Genomic DNA, 17,168 nt, shown 5'->3' with positions numbered 1-17,168 from the left:
GATAGGCTTCAAATCTACAGAGAAACCCTGTCTCGAAAAACCAAAAAAAAAAAAAAATTAGGTTTTCCATTGTAGAGTCAATCATTACGTTTAACAGGGAGACAAAGGGTGACCTAGTTAGGGGATGAGGGAAGCTAGGTGTGCGGCAGAAATGAACAGCCACCCAGAGGACTATAAGACCTGACAATGTAGATTTGTGAGATCACAGAAAGCCACATGTATATATGTTGGATGGTGCAAGTTCTTAGTTACTATGTACTAGGAACTTTGAGGTGATTGAGAACCCCAAAGGCAAAATATTTTTGTATGATTTAGATGTGCCTACTAAAGGAGTGCTGCCCTCAGATATTCCAGGGCAAAAGTCCAACTAAACCATTATTTTTTTAAAAAAAAAATCATAGTATCCCCAAGAAATAACTGTGCTTACCTGTCTACATGAAGAGACATTTTCATTATTAACATCAATCTTCATCCTGTGTCAGGGGATCTGCAGTTGTGTGTTCCCCCCCCCAACCTGCCCAACAGGACATTGACAGGTACAGGTCAATCCTGTGCAGAACAGCTTAGGTTTTTTGTACCTTGATGGCCAAACTCTTTGCCCATGAACACTTTGGAAACCTATTAAAATCTTCCCCACTCTACAATTTTCAATATATGAGAAAATGTATCCCACTAAAACATTAGCAGTGTCTCCAGTTATTCTTGCAGAAGAGTATCTCTCTGGGAATGAAATATGCAAAAATTAAATGTACAGAGAAGCTGTCAAACATTGCTTCAAATAATGCAAAGTGGTGCCTTCCTCTGAAGAAGATATTTGAACTTTTAACATGCGTTACACACTGGGCGACCTAAGGTCATAAAACATGTATCACTTGCCAAATTCACTGTCCTTGCATCATTTCCAAAGTTGTAGTGAAGGACTTGAGAACAGACTGAGAAAAACACTGTGTGGTTGTGACAAGGGGAGGGAGGGAAAAGGAAGAGTGTGAGAAGAGAGTGTGTCGAGCTACATACAGGTCGGGGAGTGGAAGCCATCACAGGGACAAAACATTCGATTAGTTGAGAAATGACATGGCTATTAGCTGAGGAAGAAAGACCTTGTAAATGAACAGGGAGAGGCAGAAAGGTCGGGGCATCAGAGCCATATTCAAAATTCTGCATTTTTTACAAACAAAAACCTTCTCTCAATGGCCCCACTGGTCTCCTTGTAATATCCTGAATGTTCTTTTAGAATTTTAATTCTGTACAGAAAGCATTCTAAAAGGAACCCACTTCAACACAGCCATACAGCTACTTAACCCCAGGTGCTTATAAAGACATGCTAACTTTCCAGACTATTCTTAGAACTCATGTCATAGATCAGCCTGTGCAATGCCAGCACTGCAAGGCCACTCACTGTGCATGAGCCTAATGACACAGTCTGTTCTTGGCAGCATTGACTTATCCATTTCAGCTAACTTCAAAGGTTTATGTTGGTTTCTGCTTTCACAGTATAGTCTTTGTGACACACTAACTTCCACACTTCTCCACAAACTAAGAACAAGGATTTGGCATCCATTGACTCTCAAATAAAATAACAAGAGTTTATGTGAAGGCTCTCTTCCTTCCCAAGGAAACACAATAAACCTTGTTACAGTATTACCCAACCAGATCCAGACTCCTGATGACCATATAAACACCAGAACAGAAATGAAGACAACTCCCTCCAGGTCCTCCTTTGCCCAAGTGCACTTTTAGGTATTCATGACATTTGTTTCTTCATTTACAAATCTCAGGTAGGATATATACCATAAACAATTTAATGCCAAGCCACCTCCAAGGTGATGAGTACTTAGCCGGTCATTATCTTTAATTAGCACCCTCTTTCATACTATATAGTACCCTCATTTGCTGAGGTACTACCCTTTTTAATCATAAAATTTCTTAATCCCTACTTTCCAATGTTCAACTTCAACAGAATGTCTTCTTAGTAGAGAATAGACAAATGGGCAAGACATGAAGTCCTTTAGCCCTACTTTGCACTCAAAGCATTTGCTAAACTCAGGATTCAGCCTCTTCTGAACTGTCTGGTAGCTAACTTCCTGCCTTTGGAGGTGGTATTTTTCCAACACGAGACATCTCTAACTTTTGGGACTGCTCTATTTCTTCAAGCTTCATTTCACTATTCCTCTCCAGTCTAAAACCCATACTATATAAGTGGAATTTTCTCAGCTATGACTTCCCATTAAAGCTCAGCTAACTTCCTTTCAGGTATCTGGGATAGTTTTGTTATAAATTATCTTCAGCCAGGTGGTGGTGGTGAACGTCTTTAATCCCAATACGCAGGAGGCAGAGGCAGGAGGATCTGAGTTCGAGGCCAGCCAGGTCTACAGAAAGAGTTCCAGGACAGGCTCCAAAACCACACAGAGAATCTCTGTTTCAAATAAATAAATAGGCAGGGCAGTGGTGGCGCATGCCTTTAATCCCAGCACTCGGGAGGCAGAGGCAGGCGGATCTCTGTGAGTTCGAGGCCAGCCTGGTCTACAAGAGCTAGTTCCAGGACAGGCTCTAGAAACTACAGGGAAACCCTGTCTCTAAAAATCAAACAAAAAAAATGTGAAAAGTCAAATAAATAAATAGATAATCTTCAGAAAAACTGTCAAAGGAACTACCTCATGCTGTGTCTGTGTTGCATGGTTCAGATAAAGGACCTTGGCTGAAAGGTTACAAGTTCTACCTCAGCTCGATGACCTTGGACTACCCTGGCAACATAAATATCCTTCTTACATACTATAAAGAGCCATAAGAGCAAAGCCACAGATGTATCTGTTCACTACTTCATTCTAAGTGCCTGATGCAGACAACAGCAGGCACAGAATTCAATCAGCTCAACCTACTGCACCTGCCTCTAACACAATGCCGCACACTCAATGAAAAGTAGCTAATAATATTCTGGCAGCATCCTTCCTTTAGCACGATTTCCAATCTTCTCCCTGTACCAATCACGCTACTGAAATTCTCATCTTAAGATGTGGTTCTATCACTGTGTAGTATGTGGTGATTTTGCTGTATCTCAATTGAGTCTGAATAGACAGGGTTTGAGAACAAAACAAAAGCCCCACAAACTTTCTCCCAAGACTACTCTGGAGAACAGCATAGGAACGATCAGCCACCTAAGATAACCATAGTAACAGTTATCATAGGAAGCAATCACAATCAATACTGAATGGTATTACTACATTTAATGAACAGTTGAGTGTGGCCATTTCCTATTAGCTTCTCCATTCAGAATGCATTCATGGCTCTTGAGGGCAGGGATGTGTGAAGTTGACCTGCTGCTGGGTACACACCTATCACTAGGGATGCTTAGGTAAGATTTCCAGTTCTAGACCAACCTGGGCAGTACAGGAAGGCCCTAAGTTCCAAGACTCAAGAGTAAAGACAAAAGACTTCAGGTGATCATAATGAGCAGAAAAATAAGGAGTGGCTGTGACACAACTTAGGCCCCGCCAGCGTATTTTGTACCAGCATTCACACTAAACTTGGAGTTAATGACATGACAAACCGGGCAGTGGTGGCGCACGCCTTTAATCCCACCCAGCACTTGGGATCTTTGTCAGTTTGAGACCAGCCTGGTATACAAGAGCTAGTGCCAGAACAGGCTTCAAAGCTACACAGAGAAAGCCTGTCTCAAAAAACAAACAAACAAACAAACAAACAAAAGCTTGGAGTTAATGACATGACACATATAACAATCCATTTGAAGTCTTTGGAAGAGTATGTACATTGGCTTAATTTGGAAGAGTACTTGTGTTTTGCGTTGTCTGTCCAGTTCTGGTGGGACACACCTCTACTCCCAGTACTTGGGAGGCAGAAACAAGTTTGTTGGTCCAAAACAGACAGGGCTACAGAGTGACACCCTAAAAATGGAGTCTGTAGACATTAGTAAAAAACGGAGCACGTGGGGGACCTGGGGAACCCTGCGAGGTGGTGAGGAAAGATGTTAAGGATAAAGCAGTGTGATAATTTGTTTTCCCTAACACAAATTCAAGGGTAGTCTAAGGTAAAGAGGAAGGTAGCTGAGAAAGCTTGAGTTCAGGGAGGGTTGTGGAAATCAGATACAGCTGGATTCTGTATTGAGTGTCACTCAAGCTGGGTGTGTGGCTCACGCCTGTAAATCTCAGCACCGACAAGGCACAGGTAGGCGGGAGGACGATTTCAAGACCATCCTTAATACATGGCAAGTCTCGACCAGTATGAACAAGAGACTACATTCAGTCATTTAGAAAATCTCTCCTACATCCTTCTTGTCCCCATAAGGATCGTTATTAAGATGCCCCCAAACTAGCTAAAACAGGTTGGGCTGGAACTCAGAGCTTGTCTCCCGAGATTAAAAACGAGTGTCACTAAGCCCGGCCAAACTCTACTATATTAAGATAGGCTATATTAACCGCCAACCTCGGTGAATATACACCAGTAAAAATGAAACTGCCGTTACAACAAATGATTTCAGAGAGGCCTTGTTTGCAAGCTACGGGAGAGGAGGCGTTTGTTCTACGCCGAGATGCGGGCTGCCAGGGCAGTTCCCATGGCAACCAGACGCTGCTGCAGCACACTTCTTAAGAGGTCGAGCTTGACGCCAGGGATCGGGTAAGGCGAGAATCGGCCTTGGCGGCTTCGGCTACGGCTGCGGCCACCGACGGGCATTCGACGTCTGTCGGTCCGAACGCTGGGTCGCGCTGGCGGGCGAGGTCCTGCCTGATTCGGTTCAAGACTGGTCACCAGGAAGCTGTCTCCGGAGACCATCGCCCAAGCCACGGTAGGCTGGTTGAGATCGCCCTGGGAGGACCGGTAGGCCACCCTGTTGGCTTGATCGCCGGCCGACAGAGACGCCGAGTTCTGAGCCATTTTCAAACACCGCCTGCGGTGTTTGCTTGACGTACGACGACCAAACTGGGCCCTCGGCAGCGCCGCAAATCACTCCAGCCCGCGTCGGAGGCAACCGTTACCGACTCCAGCCGCCATTTTCAACGCAACGGCGGAAGGAGCCGCCGCCGGAAGAAGCCGCCGCCGGAAACGGGCTCCTCATGCGCATGCGTAGCGGCCCTGCGCTCTCGCGCGACGGGCGTTTACGTCGTGACGTCAGAACGAGAGGACGCGGGTGTCTTTAAGAGTGCGCAGTACAGTCGGCGGCCCGCTCGCGAGTAGTAGGACTAGGCCCGAGACTGGAAGCCCGGCGGAGATGGGGGCGGCGGCCGCGGAGGCCGACCGCACTCTGTTCGTGGGTAACCTGGAGACGAAGGTGACTGAGGAGCTCCTCTTCGAGCTCTTCCACCAGGTAAGGCGCTGGCATGGTCCTAGGGCGACTGGGGCGGTCAGGGGCCCAAGTCAGGAGCGGAGCGCGCCAGGCCGGAACCCTGGGGCGTTCGGGCCAAAAGTGACGTCTGAGGATGTGGGTGTCAGCGTCTTCGTCCAGGTGAAGGTCCGGGGACGGAACCTCAGCATTGCTTTCCCTTTCCTGTGTACCTCGTCTTCTCTGTGAGTTTATTGGGCTTTGCTTCGTCTCACACGTTTCCGCTTCTCTGTTCGCTTAACTTGCGTATGAAATTGCAGACATTGAAGTGTTTCTAAAACTATAAACTTAACGTAGGAAAACAGCATTGGCATGTTTATCCTAAAAGTCCGAAAAGTTAGACCGAGCCTGCCCTGCTTCATGACTCAATCTCTGGTTATAGTTGATCGATGCGGAAGTCAATTTTTTTTTTTTTTAACTTTTCGAGAGACAGGGTTTCTCTGTAGCTTTGGAACCTGCCCTGGAACTAGCTTTTGTAGGCCAGGCTGGCCTCGAACTCCCAGATATCTGCCTGTTTCTGCCTCCCACGTGCTGGGATTAAAGGCGTGTGTGTGCCACCACCGCCTTACTTTTAATGAGATCTTGGTTGTTCTGGTGGAAGCTTCACCCCCAGCCCCTGGCATCTATGTACCCAAAGAGTCTGAAATGTCCTGGTGGAAGTTCCAACCCAAGCTTCTTCCCCCATCTCTCTCCAAACCCTGCCATATCTCGGCCTGCCAAATGATGAGGGCTCTCCTAGAGATGCTCAAGACCACTCCAACAGGGTATTTAAACTACCCCCCCAGAAAACAGACATATGGTTTTCTGATCTCTTTTTTTCTGTCTCTTTGGGGCGCTGGAAAATCATCCTGGAGCGTTTTATCCCTTAAACTTGGACATTATCTAATTCGGTTTGATTTGGTCAGATTCGGATTGTTGCATTGGGGAAGAGGCTTATCAGGGTGCAGAAACTTTTCATTGATTACATTCTACTGTTTAAAACTTTGTGTTCTCTTTGTAGTATTTGAGACAGAGAGACAGTCTCTGTATGTAGCCTTGGTAGCCTGGGACTCCGAGGCTGACTTTGAACCAATCCTCTTGCCTGCACCTCCTGACTGCTGACAATACAGGCATGTGCCACTGTGGGCTTGCATTCTTGTTTATTTCTGAACTTTCAATGTTTTTCTGAAACTGCCTTGTTTAAGTTCTGAATCCTTTTCTTTGTAGGCTGGGCCAGTAATAAAGGTGAAAATTCCAAAAGATAAAGATGGCAAGTTGAAACAATTTGCATTTGTGAATTTCAAACACGAAGTATCTGTTCCTTATGCCATGAATCTTCTCAATGGAATCAAACTTTTCGGGAAGCCCATCAAAATTCAGTTTCGATCAGGTAATGACTCAGGTATAGTGATAAGGAGAGGCTTTTGGTTTCTTTTGCTTTCACTACTACTATTCCAGGGTTTTTTTTGTTTGTTTGTTTTTATGTTCTGTTTTTGTTTTTAAGACAGGTATTTTTGTTGGGCGGTGGTGGTGCACGCCTTTAATCCCAGCACTCTAGAAACTACAGGGAAACCCTGTCTCGAAAAACCAAAAAAAAAAAAAAAAAAAAGACAGGTATTTTAGGCTAGCTTCAAACTCACTGTCTGGCCTTGAACTCTTGATCCTCCTGTTTTTTTCTCCAAGTGTTGGGATTGTACATGTTGATGACTTACCAGACTTCTATTTTAAAGATTGGATTAGGGGCTACTAATGGAAATATTTTAGATTTTGCTGTTTCCCAGGGTACTCTGTGATTTACAAACAGTGATTTTGTTGCTGCTGGGTTTTTTTGTTGTTAGTTTGTTTTGTTTTGTTTTTTCGTGTAGCTTTGGAGCCTGTCCTGGAACTAGCTCTTGTAGACCAGGCTGGCCTCCAACTCACAGAGATCCTCCTGCCTCTGCCTCCCGAGTGCTGGGATTAAAGGTGTGTGCCACCACCACCCAGCTTTGCTGCTGTTTTGTGAAGGTAGGCTAAGGCCTTTCATCCATGTGGTCCCACAGTCCATTGTGGAGATCAGAATAGCATGGCCAGATTGGCTGTTTCTCTGCATTAGTATCTTGTTTGGAATGCTTTCTTTTTCTGGTATTACCTACTTAAAAACCCGTGAGGTAGTCTATAGCAATTTGAGTGATGGTTTTCTTTGTTTTGTTTTAGTTTGAGGGCGGTTGGTGCTGCTTTTAAACTGTTTATCTCTTTTGTGGTAATTTAGACTGGATGAGACATTTCAGATTGTTGTTGGGCTTTTTGGTTTTCAATTAGAAATTTTAAATTATGTTTTAGGAAGTAGTCACGCCTCTCAGGATGCCAGTGTGTCATATCCCCAGCATCATGTCGGAAATTTAAGCCCTACCTCCACATCTCCTAACAGGTACTGTTTCTCACTAAGTCATTTGTCAGAAAGTTTCTGAGGGAATGATTTCCTTCATAATGCTCCAGCTGTTTTGCTGCTGGCTCTGCTGGATCAATGTCATGCCTTTGTTTTCTAAGGAGGCTGGATGCAGATAGATTGTGTGGGTCTTTTGCACTAAATGAAATGCAACTATAGTCTCGTGTGTTTGTAAAGACACGTCCTACCCACATAAACAGATGGAATTGAGACAAAAAATATTTGTCATAATGATCATTCATAAAGGGCTTTCTTTGTAGAATTGAGCACATACCTGTTACCTATTGAGTGCCTCACCAAATCCTTTTTGTGTATGATCTCAGTTACTTCTTGAAGCAACCATGAGATAGGATTTCTCTCTCTACTTTTGGTGCCAAAAGTATGGAATGGAGGTTAACTTGCTTGCCCAGATTTAAGCGGTTTTTAAGCAGTGTGTGGAGACAAACCTGGTTGGTCTGATCAAGCCACAGTATGATACACTGCCAAGTGGAACTTTGAATTTAGATGAGCACATGTACTTCGTGGCTACCTGTTTAGTTACTGTAATTAGTTCTCTCGAGAAGTAGAAAATGCTTTGAGAGCTTTGACAGCAGGAGAAGATGCAGACGGATGAGGACCTGAAGGAAGCCAGCGCAGTGAAGGCAGTAGGGATGTTGATGAGTGCATAGAGACTGAGTAAAGGTCTGACAGAGCTACAGTCAAGTTTTGGAGGATTTATTCTAAACAGGAAGAAAGCATTAAGATATTTTTAAGTCAAGTGATGACACGAAGTTAGAAGTTTAACGAGTTACTTGGTGCAGTGGGAGAAGAATGTGTTAGAAAAGACATTAGTAAAAGAAATACCAATTAGGAAGCTATTAGCAAGTGACCTTGTGGGACTGTTGGATCAAAGTTGGTTTGGATTAAGGCATTGCCAAAGCTGGAGAGAATTGGATGGCTGCTGTGAAGAGAAATGTTGGAAGGAGGAATTATAAAAAGCATTAGTACAAAAACATTGCTTTCCCTGTGTTCTTTTTTTGCCAGCCAAAATCAGTGGTGTTTAAACACTTTTCAGTTGACACTCTTCAGCTACTTTCATATAACAGTCAAAGGTATCCTAAATGGAGCAAAGATCTTCCCCTTAGAATTTCTTGAGAGGGTTGAGTAAGTATGCTAGCCACTTCTTTTCATAGGCTAGGGTGGATTATTTTAATACTCTGGCATAAAGTAAACTGTAATTTTTGCCTCTCTTACAATCTGGACACATGATCTGCTCTGAGCACCCCCCACACATGCACAGTCCCCCAGAGAAAGTAAAGGAGAGCCTCCTTTTCCTCCCTTCCTCCACCAAGTCTAAATCAACACTAAAATGAGGAAACAAATGTTATCCAAACCTTTTCACTTTAATGTCTCAGCGATACCTTCCTCCCTAATTGTTCAAGTTAAAGTCAAATTTAGTTTCTTTACTACTACCTTCATTTGTAGCTAGACAAAAAAATCTCAGTCTGAACAATGGCTTGAGGACCAATATATTTTTGTTCTGTAGAGTCAAGTAATTAATACTTTAGTTGTGTGCTAGCCCTGTTGTCTTTGTGTCTGCCATTGTATCGGTAAAGATAATAGGTAACACAAGAGGAAAACAGTGTTCCCAGAAAACATCATGTTACAGAACTTTAAATATGTCCTTTTCAGAAAGGCTGTCCTGATCAGCCGACCTAAAGTACAGTGCCCTTTGTTCCTCCAGCTATTCCAATCCCCTAATACATAGGAACTGTCCTTGTCTTAATCACTTTCATCATTGAGAACTGTCTTGCTCATGACTTACTGGTGTTGAGTGTTTGTTGAATGATGACCGCTCATCATTCCTGCTTTCTCTTTGCAGCTATGAAAGGACAGTGGGTAACATGACTCCATCAGCACAGATGGTCCAGAGGTCCTTCTCTTCTCCAGAAGATTATCAGCGGCAAGCAGTGGTAGGCAGTTTTTTCCCCAATTGAGTTGCTAAGACAAAGTTGTACCTGGGCTAAAGTATTCCTGTTACATACATTAGACAACTTATCACTTCTCAGTCAGTTTTATTACTTACGTCCTTTCAGCACAAGTAACTTTATTTTAATTCTTAATACTTTGTTGAATATTTAGGCTACCATGATCATTACAGTTTTAATAATTTAACACGTTATCTTCTAGACCAACTTACCTGAAGTGGTTTTTGTAATATGATACCTACCCTAAAACTCAAATCAGCTGTCTTACGATTCTTTTCTTTTTTGTGGCAGTCTCACTATGTAGCACTGCTGTCCTGGAGCACTATAGACCAGGCTACCCTTGAACTCACAGAGATCTGCCTGTTGCTGTCTCCAGACTGCTGGGTTTAAAGGCGTGTGCCACTATGCCCAGCTTTTGTCCTCGACCCTTAACAGCTTCTAAGATGCAGGATCTATTTCTGCTACTGTAGCTGTCTTTCTCAGAATCCATTCAGAATCTGCTGTGTGCTTCTCCCTTGTAAAGATTTCTTTTTGTTCAGTTTATTTTCTTAACACTCAGATTGTATGCCACCTTCACAGAGATTTTCCTAGTGCTGGTGAGCGTCTAGTTTTTCCTGTGTTTGTTACAATGATTTATAGGATAGTCATTTTGAGTGATGGCTTATGATAGTCTTGGAAATAAGTAGTATGTATGAAACTTTGGTATTAGACCACATGTCATTACATTTCACTTGGGATACATCTGGGCAAGGATGATTCTGATTTTTCTTTTTCTATGTATTGTTGACTGACTAATCCATTGGCTTTGCTGTTGAGAAGTACTTAAAATTAATGTTTCAATTTTTTTTCTCTCAGATGAACAGTGTTTTCAGACAGATGCCATATGCTGGGAAATTTGGTTCTCCACATGCAGATCAGTTGGGATTTTCGCCGTCAGGTCAATCACATGGTCATCCCTTTAACCAGTCTTCCAGCTCCCAGTGGCGCCAAGATGCATTGTCACTACAGCGTAAAAGACAGAATTCTCACCCCTACCTGTCAGATAGACACTATAGTCGTGAGCAGCGCTACTCCGATTATGGGCCCGACTATCATTACAGAGGAGGCCGAGAGGATTTCTACTATGACGACAGGAATCATGATGGCTGGAACCATGACTATGATAGCAGAAGGGACAGTAGTAGAAGTGGGAAATGGTCCTCATCTCGACACTAGCAAGCATTCCAAGGACATTGTTTACAGGGCCATTTTAGGCCCTTTTCATTAAGTTGTTCTGGAAATATTTCTAAAACTGTACAGAGTAGCCCCACAGTTTTCCACCTGTCTTTGAAAATGAGAAGTTTCTAAGCCTAGCATCAGTTTCCTGGAGAAGGCAGAACTGTGCTCCACATTTGTACCTCAGGGCTTCTGAAGAGGGCGGATTCTATACAAAGAATGTCCCACCATTCCAGTCACTTCAGTCTAGGGAAGATGAACTGTAGCGATTGGTTGTATTATAAAGCAAATATTTGAATTATCTCACCCTTTTGTGTTACAAGGATTTTCTTGGTAATGAAATCATTTTGGTGTATATAGTAGGAAGCATCCAAGTTGGTAGTCTGAAATGGCTATCTGCATTTTGTTAATAAATGAGAAAATGGAACTCAGTAAACCGTTTTATTAACAGTTTATTTAAAACAGTTAATTGGTTTTGTTTGGGGATAAATCATAATTTCTAATTCAGAATTTAAGTACAAATTCTGTGGTATGCTCTTGAATTTTATCACAAACATACATTATAAATCTATACTAGTTCATTCTAAGAACTTTAAAATCCTTTCATTAAATTATATTTGATGTATGACTAGTCACTCAGGAAGTTAAATATCTACATGTATATTTTTACATAAGAAGACAGTGTTGATAAATTCTTTTTAGAGGAACAGCAATGTTGATAAAATGGCAAAATGTTTCACTGCAAGGATTATAGTTTTGAAATTTTGTTTAACAATACTTCATGTTTCAAGATGCTGATGCCTGTTCACTGTAAAATCGTTTTTAAGAATTCTGTGAAAAATGTGGATCCTCTTTATACCACAGCATTTATACTATGTTCCTTTTTAATATATTAAATACATAAAAAGAGAATGTGTCTTTGTTTTGGCAACACTGATGTCAGCGGTGTCCAGTAAGTTAGCAATGTGCTTTCAATCATGGCACCTCACACTTGGTTGGTAAAGATTGTCCGTCTTATGGCATGTTCTGTAGGTTTGCCTTGATGCATGGCTAGACTTTATCAACATAGATTATAGTGTATAGCGCTATGAACATTTCTTTAACTGCTCTCTACAGCGAGGTTCTAAGTGTCCAGGCTCTGTGTTCCTACTTGGCATAGTGTAGCCAGATTAATAAAACCCAGAAACAGAAATTGGGGTTCAACCTAAGGTTAGAAAAGCAAAACAGCCAGCCACTGGCTTTTACCTCTACCTTAGTCTGAAATGGCGATCTTGCTTCCAGGAATCTCAGAATGAGAGACCGTGTCTGTGAACTGTCTCCTCCTGTTTTGTATTCCTACAAAAAGTGTGCATCACTGGAATTAAAGACATATACCACCTGGTTTCTATGACAGGCTAGTGTGGCTATTGGGATTAAAGGTGTGTGTCACCACTGCATGTTTTCTGTAAGGCTAACCAGGGCAGCTCTTTTACTCTTTGATCTTCAGGCAAGCTTTATTAGAATACAAATGAAATATTATAGCATAGGTTAAGGTTTTGTTTGTTTAGTTTGCTAAAGCAGTTTTATTTCTAAAAAGCCTGATATTTCTAGGTATCTACATGGAAACCTAGTACTTTATTGGCATTTATCTAGTTTGAACTAAGTCATGTTGATCCATAGGTGATCAGAATAATCTTGGCTTAATGGCTTTTGGGGGCTAGCCTTGGAAGATCCAGTGATGATTTTCCTTCAGTTTTACCCAGTTGAACTAATAAACTAAATATCTATACTTTGTAAACAGGGCAAGAGAGCCTCAGGATTCAATATAGACAACAGTTGAAAGCTCTGTTACTATAACCCAGAAACCTCTTTTAAAAAGAATATTAGTGTCTAGGGTGTACCCTAAATTCTCAGTCGTGGGGCTATTAGTGTCAGTATTCTTAAAAACAGTATGCAGCAGGGTCAGGGAAACTGTAGAGCCGTAGCATTCCTGTTTAATTTCCAGTGGGTTTTTTGTTTATTTTTAAGTCAATGGATGGTCTGTATCTGTCACAATAAAATTAGCATAGCAAAACTAAGTGATGTAGGAGAGATTTATTTAGTTTTGATTGCTGATAAATTTATATGCTGGCCGATATGTGGTGTTGGGTTTGAAGTCTCCATGGGTCAGTGAGGTTGTCAGTTGACAGGGACAACTGAAGAGCAAAACTGAACAGGAAGAAGCTGGAGAAGGCTAGAAACTAAATTGAGATTTCGTCTGTCTCAGTCTTGGACGTAGAGCTGTGCAGTCTGCTCCACGTGATGGGACTACACAGTCTAAGACTGTCACGCTGAGCTAAGCCAGCCAACCAGCAAACCATGCATGAAGTGCCGCAGTGCCTGTTAGCTGCAATGTCTTCCAAAGTCTAAGAGCCAGGCCTGCTACTTCAGTTTTATTTTCCTTACCTTATTTTGTAGCTGTGGGCAAAATACCTGGCGGAAATAAAGGAGGAAGTTTTATTTTCATGTACATTTCTAGGGGAATTTTCAACTGCCATAGATGAGAAGGCATAGAGCCAGTCAGGCAACTTGGTTTTGGTTTTGATTTTTTTTTTTTTTTTCTGTTACAGAGTAGGAGGCATGGTAGGATGGGTCCAAGCAGGAGTATGTGACAGCTGCTTGTTTGCTTCATAACTTCCAAGGACCCCCAGCTCCTCAGTGGCCTACTTCTTTCAGCTAGACCACCTTCTAAAGGATCATAACCCCAACAGTGCCACTGGCTAGAGATCAGTATCCAAACACTCGAGCCTATGGGGCTCTAAGTTATATATCTTAACTACAATATCTGTTGATAACAAATCGGGTCTTCGAGAATGGCGGAGTCTCAGAAACTCAGTAGCCACCTAAGCTGCTCTCAGGTACTTGACTGAGGAATTCAGAGGATGAAACTCTGAGGTCCAAGAGGGAGAATTTTATAAGTTTATTACAGATTGATAGGAGGGAGCTTTAGTCAGGGATATAAAACAATGCTCCTGGATAGCAGAAGGTATCCCAGAAAAAAAGGAGTATAAAGTGTAGACCGAGTTTTCCTGTCCCAATTGCTTGTTCCCAAATACCCAGCAGTGGCTTCCCAAATAACTGACTTGGAAGCTTAATATAAATTATAAATGCTCGGCCAGTAGGTCAGGCTTATTACTAACTAGCTCTTAAAACTTACTAGTAATCTCTGCTGCCTTGTGACTCATGTCCTCAATCCCATTTTGTGTGTCCAACTCATTTTCCGTCTCCAGCTTGTTCTCTGGCGACTCTTCTGACTCTATCCTTCCTCATCCCATCATTCTTAGTTTGATTGTCCCATCCTGCCTTGCCTTGCTATTGGTCAGTCAAATCAGCTTCTTTATTAACCAATGAAAGTAATCCATATTCACAGTATGCAGAAGGATTATTCCACAGCAACCAAGCTGTCCTTTAAAAAGTGCCCCTTTTTAAAGGAATGTGACAACGACTGTGCTGGGCAAGCCTGGAGAGAACAAAGTAGCAGGTGGCCCACCTGTTGCCTGGTTTCATTCACATTCTGGCCTTTAGGCAAAGGTGCTCATTTGGGAGAAATAGAAGCCACATCTCTGTTCTGGTGTTCTTGGCCTCAGGGAGGGCATTCTGACAAGTGCTGCTTTGGGGGGTCCTACCATATCTGACCAGTTTCTGTCTCCCGTTCTCATACACATTTCTGGTCAACAGCATCCATATTCTGAGTAAGTTCCTAGAGTTGGGCCAAAGTTCTGGTGAAGAGTCTTCTTGAGACCACCCTCCATTCAGACAGGAGCTGGAAGAGCAGAAGCTCCCAGGCCACCCAGAGGCCTGACTGATTGGCTACAAAGTTCAGGGGTTTCCATTATACCTTAAGTGTTGACATTTTACCACAAAGACTCAGAATTCAGGAAAAAACTATACACAATTTTATTATAGCAAAAGGTCAAAATGAAAAGCAGTTCCCCAAGGGGATGCAGAGGAAAAGGACAGGGAAGTTCTCAGAAGTGATGCTTCTGTGTTTTTCCCCTTGGCCTCAAGTTGGATCACCTTTCTAGCAAAGCAAAGCATCATGGTCAGCCAGGAAACATGTCTGAGCTTTATTGTCCATTCAGAATTTTTGTGGGCAGGCGGACAAGATGGCTCAGCAGATAACGGCACTTGCTGACAACCAGGATCTTATTCCCAAGGCGAAAGTGCACAAGGAGTTTTCCTCACCCCCCCCCCCCACGGTGTCATGACACAAACACACTGAAGCATACACTAATAAAGTTTGTACGTTTTCCATTTTGTGCTGAAGTTCCATAAAGTAGCCATCAGAGCTGAGTTTTTGGCTATGTCACTGAACCCAATCTTGCTTCTCTCCCAGGAGGTTCAGGCTAATATACAGCTTAGAGCGCCAACCCTGTAATCACATGGTTGACCTATGCATGCTACCCTGGTCCCAGCCTGAAGGCTCCGCCTTGGTTCGCCTCAGTAGCATAAACTTTCGGGGCTCACCATTCGAAAACAGTAATAAAAATACTGCTGCAACTTGAGAAATTCCAAGAATCTCGGTTTTCTCCCAGAGTTAGGAACCAAGCCCCAAGTTCTTTACTATTCAATGCCAACTCTAAGTCGCAACAATAGGAGGGACATTCTGGAAATCATCATTCTACCTTAGCTAAGCTGACAGAGCACAAAGCTACGTGGTACCATTATTTCTCCCTTACCCTATCAAGAAAATACGGGAGACAGGTGGTGGCGGCGAATGCCTTTAATCTCAGAACTCAGGAGGCAGAGAGTCAGGTTGATGTCTCTGTGAGTTCGAGGCCAGCCTGATATACAGAGTGAGTTCCAGGACAGCCAGGGCTCTTACACAGAGAAACCCTGACTCGAAAAATCATCCTCCCCCAAGAAAAAGAACCACCCACCCACCCACCCACCCCCTAAAAAAAGAAAGGAAAAAGAAACCAAAAAGAAAAAAATACTACTAGGCAGCTTTCCCGCCTCTTGTTACTTCTCTGCCCCACCACTAGCATACAGACTCCCCACCCATGCTGTTACTTCCGTCTCTTGACAGCTTTCAAGTGCTACAAATAGATTACCCTACTCTTACTTTAAAAAGCTGAACCCATTGAAGTAGGGTGTGGGCTATAAGAACCCGGGATAGGGAGTTTACAGGAAAAGGGGAGGTACGGCTTAAAGAATATGCTATAATTTGGTTTCTCTTGGCTGTGATAAGATGCTTGGACAAAAGTCACTTCAAGAAGAAAAGTTTTATTTTAGTTTACAATCCCAGGCTACAGTTCATCTTTGTGAGGAAGTCAAGGCAGCAAGAGCTTTGAAACAGTTAAATATTCACAGTTTAGAGCAGGGGGCTAGGAATTTCTTGTCGAGGGTGTGCTAGCTCCACAGTGGGCAGGTCTTCTCACTTAGTGTAATCAAGATAGTCTGTTAAAAACACGTCCACGAGTCAGGCGGTGGTGGCGCATGCCTTTAATCCCAGCACTCGGGAGACAGAGGCAGGCGGATCTCTGTGAGTTCAAGACCAGCCTGGTCTACAAGAGCTAGTTCCAGGATAGGCTTCAAATCTACAGAGAAACCCTGTATCGAAAAACCAAAAAAAAAAAAAAAAAAAAAAAAACAAAAAAAACACGTCCACGCCTATCCTGATCTAGACAATCCCTAACTGAGATTTCCTCCTGAAGTGATTCTAGATTGTGCCAAGTTGACAAAACTAAACGGTGGGCTAGAGAGATGGCTCAGTTCTTAAAGAGTGTGTGCGACTCTTCCAGAGGACCACAGTTTGCTTCTCAGCATATGTATTGGGCAGCTGACAACCTCTGTAGCTCCAGCACTTGAGGATCTGACAACCTCTTCTGGCCTCTTTGGATTAGGCACACACATACATATTTATATATAAACAAAAATAAATCTTCAAAGCATAATCCCCCAGGGCTTAACCATCACAGGGCAGGAAGTTTCAATTAGAGGAATAAATCTTATTGATCTTATGCCTAGTGTGATGAGTATCATTAATATTAATGTATATTTCAAAAGTATTTCATGGCAAGTTAATAGTATTCGAGGTGAAGGCAGTGGATTTGATCATCCTGCAATATATACATATGTCAAAACAGGACAATACAGCAATAAATGCTTCTATTTGTCAAAAGCAAAACAAAACTTAAAAAAAAGTCATTTCTTCTCTTTTGTTTCTTTGTAAATATCTGAACATATACATAATTTTTGAGGTTTAATTATGTTTTGCTGCTTGCATTGT

The 17,168-nt window shown here is 42.6% G+C and overlaps 2 protein-coding genes across 4 annotated transcripts; one reads left to right on the top strand and one right to left on the bottom strand.

Moving 5' to 3' along the window:
• Nucleotides 1–4,483: 4,483 nt before the first annotated feature.
• C3H11orf71 (chromosome 3 C11orf71 homolog) lies at nt 4,484–5,053 on the bottom strand. The gene has a single exon (XM_038323763.2). The coding sequence runs from the start codon at nt 4,885–4,887 to the stop codon at nt 4,534–4,536; it is 354 nt and encodes a 117-aa protein (XP_038179691.1). The 5' UTR covers nt 4,888–5,053; the 3' UTR covers nt 4,484–4,533.
• Nucleotides 5,054–5,122: 69 nt separating this feature from the next.
• Nucleotides 5,123–11,830, top strand: Rbm7 (RNA binding motif protein 7). 3 transcript variants are annotated; one of them, XM_038323762.1, is made up of 5 exons: nt 5,123–5,317; nt 6,539–6,701; nt 7,631–7,718; nt 9,598–9,692; nt 10,559–10,800. In XM_038323762.1, exons 1-5 carry the CDS (start codon nt 5,222–5,224, stop codon nt 10,663–10,665), a joined length of 549 nt encoding a protein of 182 aa, XP_038179690.1. In that variant the 5' UTR covers nt 5,123–5,221; the 3' UTR covers nt 10,666–10,800. The 3 variants fall into 3 exon arrangements, with proteins under 3 accessions (XP_038179690.1, XP_038179688.1, XP_038179689.1); XM_038323760.1 differs by having other exon boundaries at nt 5,127–5,317; nt 9,598–9,688; nt 10,559–11,830; XM_038323761.1 differs by lacking the exon at nt 5,123–5,317 and adding an exon at nt 5,823–6,441 and having other exon boundaries at nt 9,598–9,688; nt 10,559–11,830.
• Nucleotides 11,831–17,168: the final 5,338 nt, after the last annotated feature.

This window comes from Arvicola amphibius, chromosome 3 (genome assembly GCF_903992535.2).
Source record: "Arvicola amphibius chromosome 3, mArvAmp1.2, whole genome shotgun sequence".
Lineage (NCBI taxonomy): Eukaryota > Metazoa > Chordata > Mammalia > Rodentia > Cricetidae > Arvicola > Arvicola amphibius.
This window is presented reverse-complemented; position numbering and strand designations above follow the sequence as displayed.